Below are 13092 nucleotides of genomic sequence, written 5' to 3'. Positions count from 1 at the left end.
TCTGTTTACATTCCAGCACTGATTTTGGGAGTCTTGTGAGAGGAAATTGAGATACGCTGTTTCCGCTCTGTATTGCTTTTGCTTTTGCAGTTCTCTCTCCAAGGAAGAAGGGACGCGGGTGGCGCTGTGGGTTAAGCCACAGAGTGTAGGACTTGCTGATCAGAAGGTCAGCGGGCTCCTGTTGCTTGGTCCCTGCTTCTGCCAACCTAGCAGTTCGAAAGCACGTCAAAGTGCAAATAGATAAATAGGTATCGCTGTGGCGGGAAGGTAAACGGTGTTTCCGTGCGCTGCTCTGGTTCGCCAGAAGCGTCTTAGTCATCCTGGCCACATGACCCGGAAGCTGTACACCGGCTCCCACGCCCAATAAAGCGAGATGAGCGGCACAACCCCAGAGTCGGTCACGACTGGACCTAATGGTCAGGGGTCCCTTTACCTTTACCTCCGAGCAAGAGACAGAGAGGCCATATTTTCTTTGTTCTGTTACGATTGATTTAATTTGCAATACATTAGGCTTAGATGTTACTGCTCACGGCTGAGGAGTTTTGAACTCTGCTCATTGTGTGCTCACGTCTCTGGATATGGGCCACATCAGCGTGACAGGAGACTGGAGTGTAGAATCGCAGGCAACGCTGCCTTGTGGGGAGGCACCAGGCCTCGGAGCTATCACCCAACAACCCCACCCCTAGTCCTACAGGAAAAGAAGTATGCATTCTTTGTTTTTGTATGATAACATGCTAGCGTCATCCCCTCAGAAGCATTCCTCGTTTTCACACAGGAGCGAATGCCTCTGAAGTTGCCACCTTCTGCTTTTCACACAGTTGCTAAGCTTTGAAAAGTTTACAGCAGAAGGTGATCTGCGGCCAAAGGAAAGACACCACTACCCATCAACTTAAAAAGTGCTCTCGGCTAATTTTATATGAATACAAAAAAGTGCAAAAATGACTAGGAAGCTGGCTGCAGCTTGTAAAGTGCTCTGCAATAGTTATTGTGGTGTCTTACACTGTTTTGTTAGAGTTTTAGAGATGAGGGGGTCCAAGCAGATCATTGGCATCTACAAAGCTTTGTGCTCTTGGCAAGCACCAGATCAACTGATTGGCGGCACTCGCAAAGCCCCACACCTCTGATTTCCAACCATGTGAACCCATGATACTGCTTTACATAAAAGCATCTTGTGAATGACTAGAGGGCAGCCTGACCCACAGGGGTTGGGGGGATGTCTGTTCTCGATACGATATGATAATCTTTATTGTCATTGTCCCATACAGAACAACGGAATTGAAAAAAATCTACATCAGACATTCAAAACCAACAAGCCTGCTATCCCAGCTATCCCAGCCTGTTTAGCCCCCTAAAAACTCTGATACCCCCTTTTAAAAATACAATACAGTCCCATAGAGATTCTTTACACTGTGTTTAAAATCAAAATTGCATTTGGATAGAAACTGTTTCTCAGGCGGATAGTCCTAGTCTTAATAACGCTGTACCTTCTTCCAGAAGGCAGAAGCTGAAAGAGATCATTTCCGGGGTGCGCACTATCCTGCGCTATCTCTGCAGCTTTCTTATGGCACCTAGAAGTGTAGATTTGATCCAAGGTGGGAAGAGAGCACCCAATTATTCTCTCCATGTATAAAGTGCACTTTTAAACACATTCTAGTAAGTATTTCCTTCCCCGCCCATCTGACGGCGTGGCTTCAGCCGACACACCACACCATCCAATGGCGCCAGTGTTTCTGTGTCCATAATTTTAAAGCTCTGAGGCGGGACCAGCTGGAATTCAAACCGCTGCAGGAACTTGGCCATCACCACTTTAGCCTCCATCTGTTATAAGCAAACAAAACCAAAATAGAATAGTGAGCTTGGTGTGTTTAATTTTATTGCATCTTCATCCAGTCCTTCCAAGTGACTCTGTGTGACCTTCATGGGGTCCCTTCACAAGCCCTTCTCCCCAGGTGGTCAATAAGGGAAGCTTACCAGCTAATACTAACTGCCACCACCTACTGAGAGCAGCAAGACTCTCCCCCTTGCTCAAATTAGTGCTCAAATATATCTATATATTCTCTGGACACACGGGGTAAGAGAACACTTGCCTTGGAATCCTCCTGGACCACAAAACAGAGAGTTAAATCTGAAATCAGGATGCAACCGGCAGCCCCAATCCAGTACAGTGGTACTTTGGTTCTCAAACACCTTGGTACTCAAATGCCTTGGTTCCCAAATGCCGAAAACCCGGAAATAAGTGTTCTGGTTTTCAAATGTTTTTTGGAAGCTGGGTATTGTTTCCGGGGCACCTGCACCAATCAGAAGCTGCACCTTGGTTTTTGAACATTTTGGAAGTCAAATGGACTTCCAGAATGGATTAAGTTTGGTGCTTTCGTTTTTGAGGCTTTTTCGGTTGATTTGTTTTTGTGACTGTGTGGAACCCAGTTCACCTACTGACTGATTGATTGTATGACTGCGGAAATGGATAAAAAGCCCCCCGCCCCCGCAATCCAAACAATAACTATCATCGGTGCAGGTAAGAAATTTTTTTTATTATTATTTCTATCTACAATACTGTCTTATTTATTTTATGGTACAGTACATTGATTATTGCTTTCATTTTATGGATCAGTGGTCTCGTTAGTTAAATTCATGTTAAATTGCTGTTTTAGGTCTTGTCTGGAACAGATTAATCCATTTTGCATTACTTTCTATGGTAAAACGAACCTTGGTTCTGAACTGACATCAGAGCGAGAGATGGAGGCAAGGCTCCAAAACGATGCAGGAGAGGGGACCAGCAGGGGGGAAGGAATTCAGCGTAACACCAGTAGAGAAGAGAAGGAGATGGAGGATTTGGAGACAGGGCTCCAAGACCCTTCACGAGAGACTAGTGGGGAGAGCGCTGACACGCCTCTGCCTTCCCCTTACTTGCACAGACGAGTTCCATGCAGGGAAAGTAGGAGGAGACTTGGCGTCAAACAGCTCTTATGCTGGAAGAGGTTCAAGAAACTCCCACTGACGGATTCTGCAAGCGACTGACCGGCCACGGAGTGTGGGCTGTCAGCCAAGGCATGGTGAACCAGGGAATCTAACTGAAATTGAAGGCAACTTACGCACAAGTAACCCCTTACAACCATTACAGTTTTGGAACGCTTTGGTTTTGGAATGGACTTCCAGAACGGATTAAGTTTGAGAACCAAGGTACTCTCTGCACTTCTGACAGGTGGGTGGGTACTTGTTGACCGCCTGATGTCATGTGATGCCTAACAATTCAACTTCAGAAAGGAAGGACCAGGAACACGCTCTAAGTACACTCTGAATTCTTTCTTTACAGTGCCAGCTGGATTCCTTAATACCTTATATCTCTTTCCCCATCTCTGAGATTTTCAGGAGAGTTTCTGTCAGTGGTTTCCCATGGGCTCAGATGCACGGCTTGTATCCAGTGTGCAGTCAGTGTTGTGGGCCCAATTCTGTGGCCCTGCATCCTAAGCTGAGATCAGACAAGCTTCCTTCTCCTTCTGAACTCAAGAAAAACATTTTTTTATTTTCAGTGGCTGTTTTAAGCAAGTTGTGCCCTGTCGACTTACTGAATGTGTTTTTAACCTGTGATTTTTGTTTTGAACACTTGTGTTATTTTGATGGATTGATAGTTTTATTGTTGGTAGTGGAAAACCACTTTGTGACCATTTGTGGTGAAAAGCAGTGTACAGTGGTACCTCGGGTTACAAACACCTTGGGTTACAAACACTTCGGGTTGCAGACTCCACTAACCCGGAAGTAGTACCTCGGGTTAAGAACTTTACCTCAGGATGAGAACAGAATTATGCAGTGGCAGCAGGAGGTCCCATTAGCTAAATACCCCAGTACTTTTATATACTTCCAAAAATTCACAAATCACTCAATGCTCCACCAGGCAGACCGATTGTCTCAGGTAATGACTCTATCTTGGAACCCCTTTGTCAGTATATGGAATATTATTTGCACCCATTCGCCATCGACACTCCGTCTTATATTTTGGATACGAAAACATTTATTGGACACATCGAGAACACTACTATACCAAAGGAGGCTTCCCTTATCATCCTGGATGTCGAGTCTCTGTATACAAATGTCCCGTTACCTGAGGTCAGGACGATTATAGAAACACTTTTGGATTCCAGACCCACGAGAGAACCTCCAACACATTTTTTGCTCGACATCCTGGATATCATTTTGGACTATAACTTTTTTCGTTACTTAAAACAGTTCTATCTGCAAACCAAAGGCGTAGCGATGGGCTCTTCCTGTGCCCCTTCTATTGCGAATATTTACATGATACACTTTGAAAAAACTTTCATCCTTCATGATAACAATCCTTTTAGATCTAAAATAATCAAGTATTATCGGTTTATAGATGATTTATTCTTCGTTATACAGGATCAAGACATAGCAGTACAATTCCTCCAATGGATCAATGACCAAGATCCAAATATACAACTGTCCGGGACCATTCATGACACATCAGTTAATTTTCTGGATGTCACAGTCTTTAAAGATCACTCTCAACAACTTAAGATCCGCCCATATCACAAACTGACCGATCGAAATTCATTACTACACTCTTCATCTTTTCACGCTCCACATTTATTGAACAACTTACGGTATGGACAATATTTAAGACTAAAAAGAAATGCATCGTTCCAACATGACTATAAAATAGCGGCCCATCAACTCACACAGTCTTTATTACAATGAGGATACACATCACGGACTCTTGCTGCAGCTCAAGATAGAGCAGAAGTGAAAAACAGGAAAGACCTTCTTGCTTTAAAAACCTCGGATAAACCCAGAGAAGATCGTATCTACACATCACTGCAATTTACACCATATACTTCTAGCATTAAGAAACTCATATATAAACATTGGCATTTGTTATCCAACATCCCAGGATGTCAAAAACCACCTATAATTGGTCTAAAAAAACCCAAATCACTGAGAAATTACTTGGTGAAATCGGACCAACTTACATACCCGGAAACATCAACTAAAGGTCACTACAAATGTGGTAGATGCAATGTATGCAAATACGCACTACAAGTAAAGGAGTTTGTCAACATACAGACCGGCTTCAAATTTCAGATTGAACATTTTAGTAACTGTAACACGAAGAATAGCGTGTACGCATGGATGTGCCCATGCCACAAGATATATATAGGCAAAAGCACCAGATCAATTAAACTACGCATAAACGAACATCGATCACGGATCCGCAACAGAGTGCTAGAAGCCCCAATGGTGGAACATTATATACAGCAAGAACATACGGAGGATGATTTTGTCTTCTTCATTATCTGGAAACCAAAAGTAGATTTATACACCAGGAGAAACATTGATAGACTATTGTTACAATAGGAAGCACGATATATTCATTTGTTTGAAACGATGTCCCCCAAGGGCTTGAATGAACATCAAGACTACAATTCTTTTCTTTAAAAAACCACTACAGATGACCTTGGACTTTATATCTCTTCTCTGTTTACACCTTTAAGAAGGGAGAGCCTATCCTCCTCCCCAACAGACACACATATAAGGCAATGATCTCACTCCCTAATAGAAAACGCACAGAGAAACGCAAGAAAATTTGGATTCATTTATCTAAGGTGAGAAAACACTCATCTGATGTCCGTTTTTCACAAACAATTTGACTGGTAATAATAACTCTTGCAAATTCTCATTTCTAGACGCAGGTTGAAAAAGAAACACAAAAGAATGGAATGATACAGACTTCCAACAGATTTATATTCCTTAAAAAACCGAGGTATAGAACCAAATATCATGATATGCGTTAATATACTTCAGAATGTATATATTTCATTATATTTATGATTTATGGTATTGGAGAACCTTGATCTATTTTGACATATTATTTGATATTACCAGCTGAAGAAGGCATTTACTCCGAAACAGGGCTCTGTCCTGGTCACCACTACTGAGTCGTACATCTAATTCATACTCCGGATACTTCTTTTTGGCCCTATTTGATTCTTTATTCTGACTTTATATAATATGGACTCTTTTAGACTGCCATTCAGACTTGTATAAAACAATTGTTGTATACTGGTATTTTATGTACCTTTATACTATATCACTGCATATTTGAAACTACATTATTTCTGCACTTAGACGTTGTGTTTAAATTTACTATTATTTTAAAACTGTCGCACTTATACGTTGTGTTTAAATTTACTATTATTTTAAAACTGTCGCACTTATACATTGTGTTTAAATTTACTATTAGTTTAAAACTGTTATTCTTAGCAGAATATACACGTTTTTCTTTTCAACTCTCGAGTAGGAATTATTCCTTGTATTGAAACTTTTGGCCAGAGCTCTTGGTATATCCTTTTCAGTGTACTTCCAACAAGAACTCCAATTTCTTTAACAATTCTAGCAAGCTCGGCATAGTTTATCATTTTGACCTGCCAGTCAGGTATTACCTCCGTTTTCCAGTTTTGTGCTAACATAATTCTTGCGGCTGTTGTGGCGTATAGGAATAATATTTTATCTTCTTTTTTAATTTCTTTGCCTGTCATTCCTAGCAGAAAAGCTTCGGGCTTTGGGGGGAAAGTGTATTTAAAAAAAAAATTAAGCTCATTATAGATCAATTCCCAAAAGCCTTTCACTTTGCTGCATGACCACCACATATGGTAGAAATCACCTTCTACCTCTCCACATTTCCAGCATCTTTTATTCTTCAACCTATAGATCTTAGCTAATTTCACTGGCGTGAGATACCACCTGTAGAATATTTTCCAAAGGTTTTCCCTTAGTGCAGTACACGCCGTGAACTTCATATTAACATTCCACAATTCTAGCCATCTTGCAAAATCGATGTTATAACCAATGTCTATCACCCATTTAGTCATGACCTCCTTCACCTCCTCGTCTTTTGTGTACCACTCCAGTAAAAGATCATACATCCTGAACAATGTTTTATTTTTACCTTCTATAACTTCCACATTAAATTTAGATTTTTTATCTTCAAATCCTAATTTCTTTTTGTCTTCTTTTAGAAAATCATTTACCTGGTGGTATTGCAACCACCCTGTAAATGAATTCTTTATCTCTTCGTAAGGTTTAAGTTTAATGCCTTGGTCAGTTTTCAACGTAAGTTCTTCATAGGTGGCGTTTTTCCCTTCCATACTGATTTTTTTAACAATTAACACCTCTATTGGTGAAATCTACCAAGGTGTCTTCCTTTCCAATAGATTTTTGTTTCTTTCCCATGCTTGGAATATTGGTCCTCTAAATATATGATTTAGAAAGCCTCTATGTACTTTCACATTTTCGTACCACAGGTACGAGTGCCACCCGTACCTGTTATCGAAGCCTTCCAAATCCAAAGTGTCAGTATTTTCTAGTCTTATCCAATCTTTCAGCCACGTTAAACACGCCGCTTCATAATATAAACTTAAATCCGGTAGGGAAAAACCCCCTCTTTCTTTTTTATCTACCAATATTTTCATTTTTATTCACGGTCTTTTTCCCTGCCAAATACATCTCGCCAAGGCTCTTTGCCACTCTTTACACTGCTTTAACCCTTTAAGTACAGGAATAGTTTGAAATAAAAATAACATTCTGGGCAGGACATTCATTTTGATAACCGATATCCTCCCCAAAAAAGATAGTCTCATTCTCTCCCAGATTTCTAGATCTTTCTTAATATTATTCCAAGTGGCCTCATAATTGTCCTTATATAGGTTGATGTCAGGGAACTGCCATCAGGGCCAGAGGGAGAGAGCGGGCCCCATCCAGAGGGATGGGGAGAGGCAGCCCATCTTCTGGGGAAGGGAATCAGCATAGCACCAGTGGAGAAGGGGGGGCAGATGGGGAAATCGGCGAGGTGGTCCCATGACTCCTCGCCGCGGGGCCAGCGGGGAGAGTAAGGGTCCTCCGCTGCCCACACCCTCCTTGCGCAGAAGGCTTCCTCGCAGGGAGAGTAGGCGGAGACCAGGCTTCAAAGAGCTTCTTTGCTGGAAGAAGTTCAAGAAACGCCCACTGATGGATTCTGCCAGCGATTGAGACAGCCACGGGTGAGTGGCTGTCCGGACAGAAAAGGTTCACTCAGGCAACCCAGCCAGGCAACCCAGCCGGTTTACGCACGAGCAACCCCTAGAACCATTACAGTTGATATTTTTAGCTGTAATCCACACTCCAAGGTATTTCACCTTCTTTGCTGTCATAATTCCTGTTTTTTTGTTCTAAATCTACTATATCTTCTTTAGTTAAATTTTTAGTCAACATTTTGGTCTTATTGATTTTAAGGCCTGACACTATGCCAAATTCTTCAAATTTCTGTAAAGCTTCTTGAGCACTATTCTTTGGATCTTCTAATGTTAGTACTATATCGTCTGCAAAGGCTTTCATGTTGTATTCCTTAGTCCCCACCCTCACTCCTTTAACCTGTTGTTTCCCTCAGTCTCTTAGTAAGTACTTCCAATACTGTTATAAATAGTAAAGGAGACAAGGGACAACCTTGTCTAGTCCCTTTGGCTATGTTGAAAAATTCTGATGTACTATTATTTATTACAAGTTTCGCTTTTTGCTCGTGGTAGATAGCTTCAATACCTTTTCTAAATCTTTCTCCCATCCCCATCATTTTCAGATTTTCTTTCATAAAATGCCAAGAAACATTATCGAATGCCTTTTCGGCATCAATAAATATCAGGGCCGCCTGTTTATCTATTCTACTTTCCAGGTATTCAATGATATCTATCACATTTCTTACGTTATCCTTCAGTTGTCTCCCCGGTAAGAAGCCCGTTTGGTCTTTGTGAATTCTTTTATTTAACACTTTTTAAAATCTTTCTGCCATTACATCCGCGAACAATTTATAGTCGTTATTTAATAACGAAATCAGCCTGTAATTTTTCACCTCTAGGGCGTCCACATCTTTTTTAGGAATTAAAGAAATATAGGCTTCCTTCCAAGTGTTCAGAATCCTTCCTTCTTTTAAAGTGTTATTCATAACTTCACATAATATTGGACATAGTTGGTCACTTAATGTTTTATAATATTTGGCTTTTCCTATTTTCATTTTTTTTATTGCCTTCCTAATCTCTTCTGTAACCGTCTGGTTTAATAGCTCTTTTTCTTCAGTTGCAATCTGTTGTAGATGATGTTCTTCCAGATAGTGTTCTATTTCATGATCTATTTACTTTTCTCTTTTATATAAATGCTTGTAGTACTTCTGAAATATCTTTTTTATTTCTTTTGGCTCTTCCACTATCCTTTCTCCATCCCTTATCTTACAGATCGTATTTTGTTTTTTCCTTTCTCTTAGTTGCTACGCCAGTTATTTCCCTATTTTATTGGCTGATTTAAAGCTTTTTTGTTTCATCATTTTAATTCTCCACTCAGTCTCCTGGTTTACTATCATAGAAAATTGGGCTTGTAATATCTTTATATTTTGTTTTATTGTCTCATCTCCTGGTTTAGTAGTTGTCTTTCATTCTCCATAAGCTGTATTAAAATCTCCTCTTTCTTTTTCTCTTTTCCTTTTCTTAAGTGGCTATTTTTCTGAATTAGGAAGCCCCCCATAACGGCTTTTCCTGCATCCCAAACCATTTCTATAGATGTCCCTTTATTTAAGTTCCACTTGAAGTACTCTTCAATTGTTTCTTTTGCCTTGCTTACTATCTTTTGGTCATTAAATAGATATTCATTCATTCTCCATCTGAATGCTCTAACGTCTTTACCCTTTATCTCTATAAATACTGGATTATGGTCGGATATAGTTTGTGGGAGAATTTCAGATTTACTTAAACTCTGTGTCAGTTCCTTCGATATCCAAATATGATCTATTCTCCCCCAACTCTGATTTAGGTTTGAGAAAAAAGTATACTGTTTTGTAGTAGGATTTTTAAATCTCCAAGCATCAATTAGTCCCATATTATCAACCAAATCAAAAAACGTTCGGGGTAACTTGCCTTCCTTCATCTCTTGCTTTTTTGTTGATCTATCAAAATTTGGTAACACCACTCCATTAAAATCCCATCAATATCATTTTTTGTTCCATCCACTCTAGTAACTTATTACCTAGTTCAGAGAACGACAATTATTTTTTCTCCTTGAAACGTAATTTGTACTACTATCATTCTCCCTTCTTCATCTTTGTACATTAATTTTGGATCAAATTTTTCTTTTATGTATAGTACCACTCCCCTTTTCTTAACCTTATCTGATGCCACAAAGTCCAACCCTAATCTCTTATTACTTAAGATTCTCTTCTGTTTTCTTGTTACATGAGTCTCTTGTAAGAAGATTAGGTCAAGGTTCTTTTTTAATAATATATGAGCAGTCTGATTCCTTTTATTTTTATTGTTAAGCCCATTCATGTTCCAAGACAGTGTTTTTAAAGCCATAATTTATATACAATTAGTAAGTTGTCAAGTCTGAGTTAGATCTACTGTTCTTTGTCGTCTGTCTCTTCCTCTTCCCTTTCTTCTCCTGAAATTGTCTCAGTTATCATTTCCCCAAAATTGCCAACTTTAGGTGTATAATCATCCTTATAACAAAACCTACCAATACCCAATTATGCGCACAAAGTAAGATGTCACTGTATTATTATTATTATTATTATTATGGCTTCCCATAACTGTAGCGTGTTTAATTAATAATGCCTTTCGCAATCCAAATTAAATGGGAGCCTTCTTAGAGTATATTTCAAGAGCTCCTTCAATTTATACAATTTTGTACTGTACACAGTTTCTTGTTTTAAGAAATCCTTAGACCCTTACATTGCTCACACCCATTTCCCTGTATATTGCTATTTCCTCACTGGTTACACCCTGATTGCACAAATCCCAAACCACAGTGACTATGAAGTTCCTAGACTGAGTACATTGCTCCCAGAGTGCATGCCAGATTGGGGAGACACCTCGCTTTTAAAAACTATGTGCAAGTCAGCCACCAGCCACTCGTTCAGACTTGAAAATGGTGAAAAGACAATTGTAAATCTGTGTAAGCATAATTCCTTGGTTGAAAGTGCACTCAGAGGTGACAGATATCACTGGTCAGGTGTCACCTTCAATTACCTTAACTGAGTACCTTTGAAGCCCCAAACCAAGGGGGTTTTGTTTGTTTTTTGGATTAAAAAAAGTTGTATTTTTTATTGTTGCAGCACATTTTAGTTCAAGGGTGATAATTCATTTTTGGTTAACTTTTAAGGGGCTGCTAGCCTTGTAACGGAGCAGGGCCAGAGGAAAGAGGTGGCTTGAGCAAGAGTTAGGACTCTCACAGTATGCTACGTTCCAGCCATGTTTCCGGATGCACCTTTGACACCCATTTTCATCCTCCATTTGGGCAAGCAATATGCAAGACCACAGTTCAGTGACCAATTCTAGCCAATCAAAAGCATTTAAGAGTGGTGAGTAGCAAGGCCAGAGAGTGGTTTCACCTGGGTAGTCTTCAAGGGTTTGATAGAAGGGCTCGATGGGCTGCATTTAGCTCTTGGGCCTGAGGTCCCCCATCCACATGTTAAAACCATAGTTTAGGATGACCAGAACGAGTCTAAGTAAGCCTTGAACTCACATGCTCCCTTCTCTTCTCCATCAGTTTGGAAGCTTCCCGTTCTGATTTCCAATAACCACCGTTTAGCAATCTGTCTGGAACCCTAAACTATGGTTGATCTTAACTATGGGTTGTTGAAAGAAGCCAGCTGTCAGGGGTGCGTGCAGGAGCCAGGCCCTGTGACCAGGACTGGGGCCTTCCTAGGTTTGTTCTGAAGAGGCAAGGCACGGCCTCACAGGTGAGGCCGATTGATAACTCACAGCTCCTGGTGGCAAGAGCCGGGAAGGGATATAAGGTCAGCATTTTCCTTCAGAGCTCTTTGCCACAGCAACACGTTCCCTGCCTTGCTGCGTTTGGTTCCTTGAATCCTTGCTCCTTGGACCCCTACCTTCGTGACTCCTTGCTCCTTGGACCCCTGCCTTCGTGACTCCTTGCTTCTTGATCCTTGGACCCTTGACTTCATGACTCCTTGCTTCCTGACCCTCGGACCCTTGGCTTCTTGACTCCTGGCTTCTCGCCTCCGGTTCCTGCTCCCACCCCGCCATCTTGCACCCGGTCCCGACATCCCCAGCCGGGACTTCGATTGCCCATGAACCGGACCGCGACACCAGCTTCTGAAACCATGGCCATGCTGGTTCATATTGATGGGAGTCGAAGTCCAACGACACCGGGGGGGGGTAAGGTTCTTTATCTTTGCTTTATAAAATGGTGCTTCTTCCACTAAGGCATCCTTGATATTGCCATTGGGTCTCCCATCTTGCTACTCCACTAGTACCTTAACTCAGCTTCCACTCCTGCCTGCAGCAGTAAGTAAAAAGGTAAAGGGACCCCTGACCATTAGGTCCAGTCGTGACCGACTCTGGGGTTGCGGTGCTCATCTCGCTTTATTAGCCAAGGGAGCCGGCGTACAGCTTCCGGGTCATGTGGCTAGCATGACTAAGCCGCTTCTGGTGAACCAGAGCAGCGCACGGAAACGCCATTTACCTTCCCGTCGGAGTGGTACCTATTTATCTACTTGCACTTTGACATGCTTTTGAACTGCTAGGTTGGCAGGAGCAGGGACCGAGGAATGGGAGCTCACCCCGTCACGGGGATTTGAATCGCCGACCTTCTGATCGGCAAGTCCTAGGCTCTGTAGTTTAACCCACAGCGCCACCCGCAGCAGCAAGTAGGACTTCATAAAAGCAGAAGAGGAGGGGATGCAATTCAAACAAAGGGACCTATCTCCTGCATCACTTGACCAGCGGACTGCTTTACTTACCAGTGCAAATATCTGCCCAATACAGGAACGAGGTCCCAGGGAAAATGGGAAATAGCAAAAGGACAGCCTAAACCATCACAAAAACAAGACAGACAAGAATAAGATGGTTTTTAAAACACCAGAAAGGCAACAGCATATATTACAGCTGCTAATGAACATAGGAACACAGTAAGGTGCTATATACAGAGTCAGATATTGGTTCATCTAGCTCAATATTGTCTACACTAGCTGACAGCAGCTCTTCGGGGGTTCAGGCAGGGAATATTTACCAGCCCAACCTGGAAATGCTGAGGACTGAACCT

General features: G+C 41.4%; 1 protein-coding gene across 2 annotated transcripts in view; it reads right to left on the bottom strand.

Annotated features, from left to right (window-relative positions):
* Positions 1–1645: 1645 nt before the first annotated feature.
* LOC307200273 (cholesterol 24-hydroxylase-like) overlaps positions 1646–13092 on the bottom strand; it is a 32444-nt gene continuing 20997 nt past the window's right edge. Inside the window, exons 14-15 of one of the 2 annotated variants that reach the window (XM_079948718.1) lie at positions 12791–12857; positions 1646–1818 (exon numbers count right to left, since the gene is read on the bottom strand). In XM_079948718.1, coding sequence (XP_079804844.1) covers positions 1651–1818; positions 12791–12857 — 235 coding nt within the window. In that variant the 3' untranslated portion in view covers positions 1646–1650. The remainder of the gene's footprint in view (positions 1819–12790; positions 12858–13092) is intronic. The other variant, XM_079948719.1, reaches the window with a different exon arrangement.

This window comes from Podarcis cretensis (assembly GCF_951804945.1).
Source record: "Podarcis cretensis genome assembly, chromosome: 1".
Lineage (NCBI taxonomy): Eukaryota > Metazoa > Chordata > Lepidosauria > Squamata > Lacertidae > Podarcis > Podarcis cretensis.
This window is presented reverse-complemented; position numbering and strand designations above follow the sequence as displayed.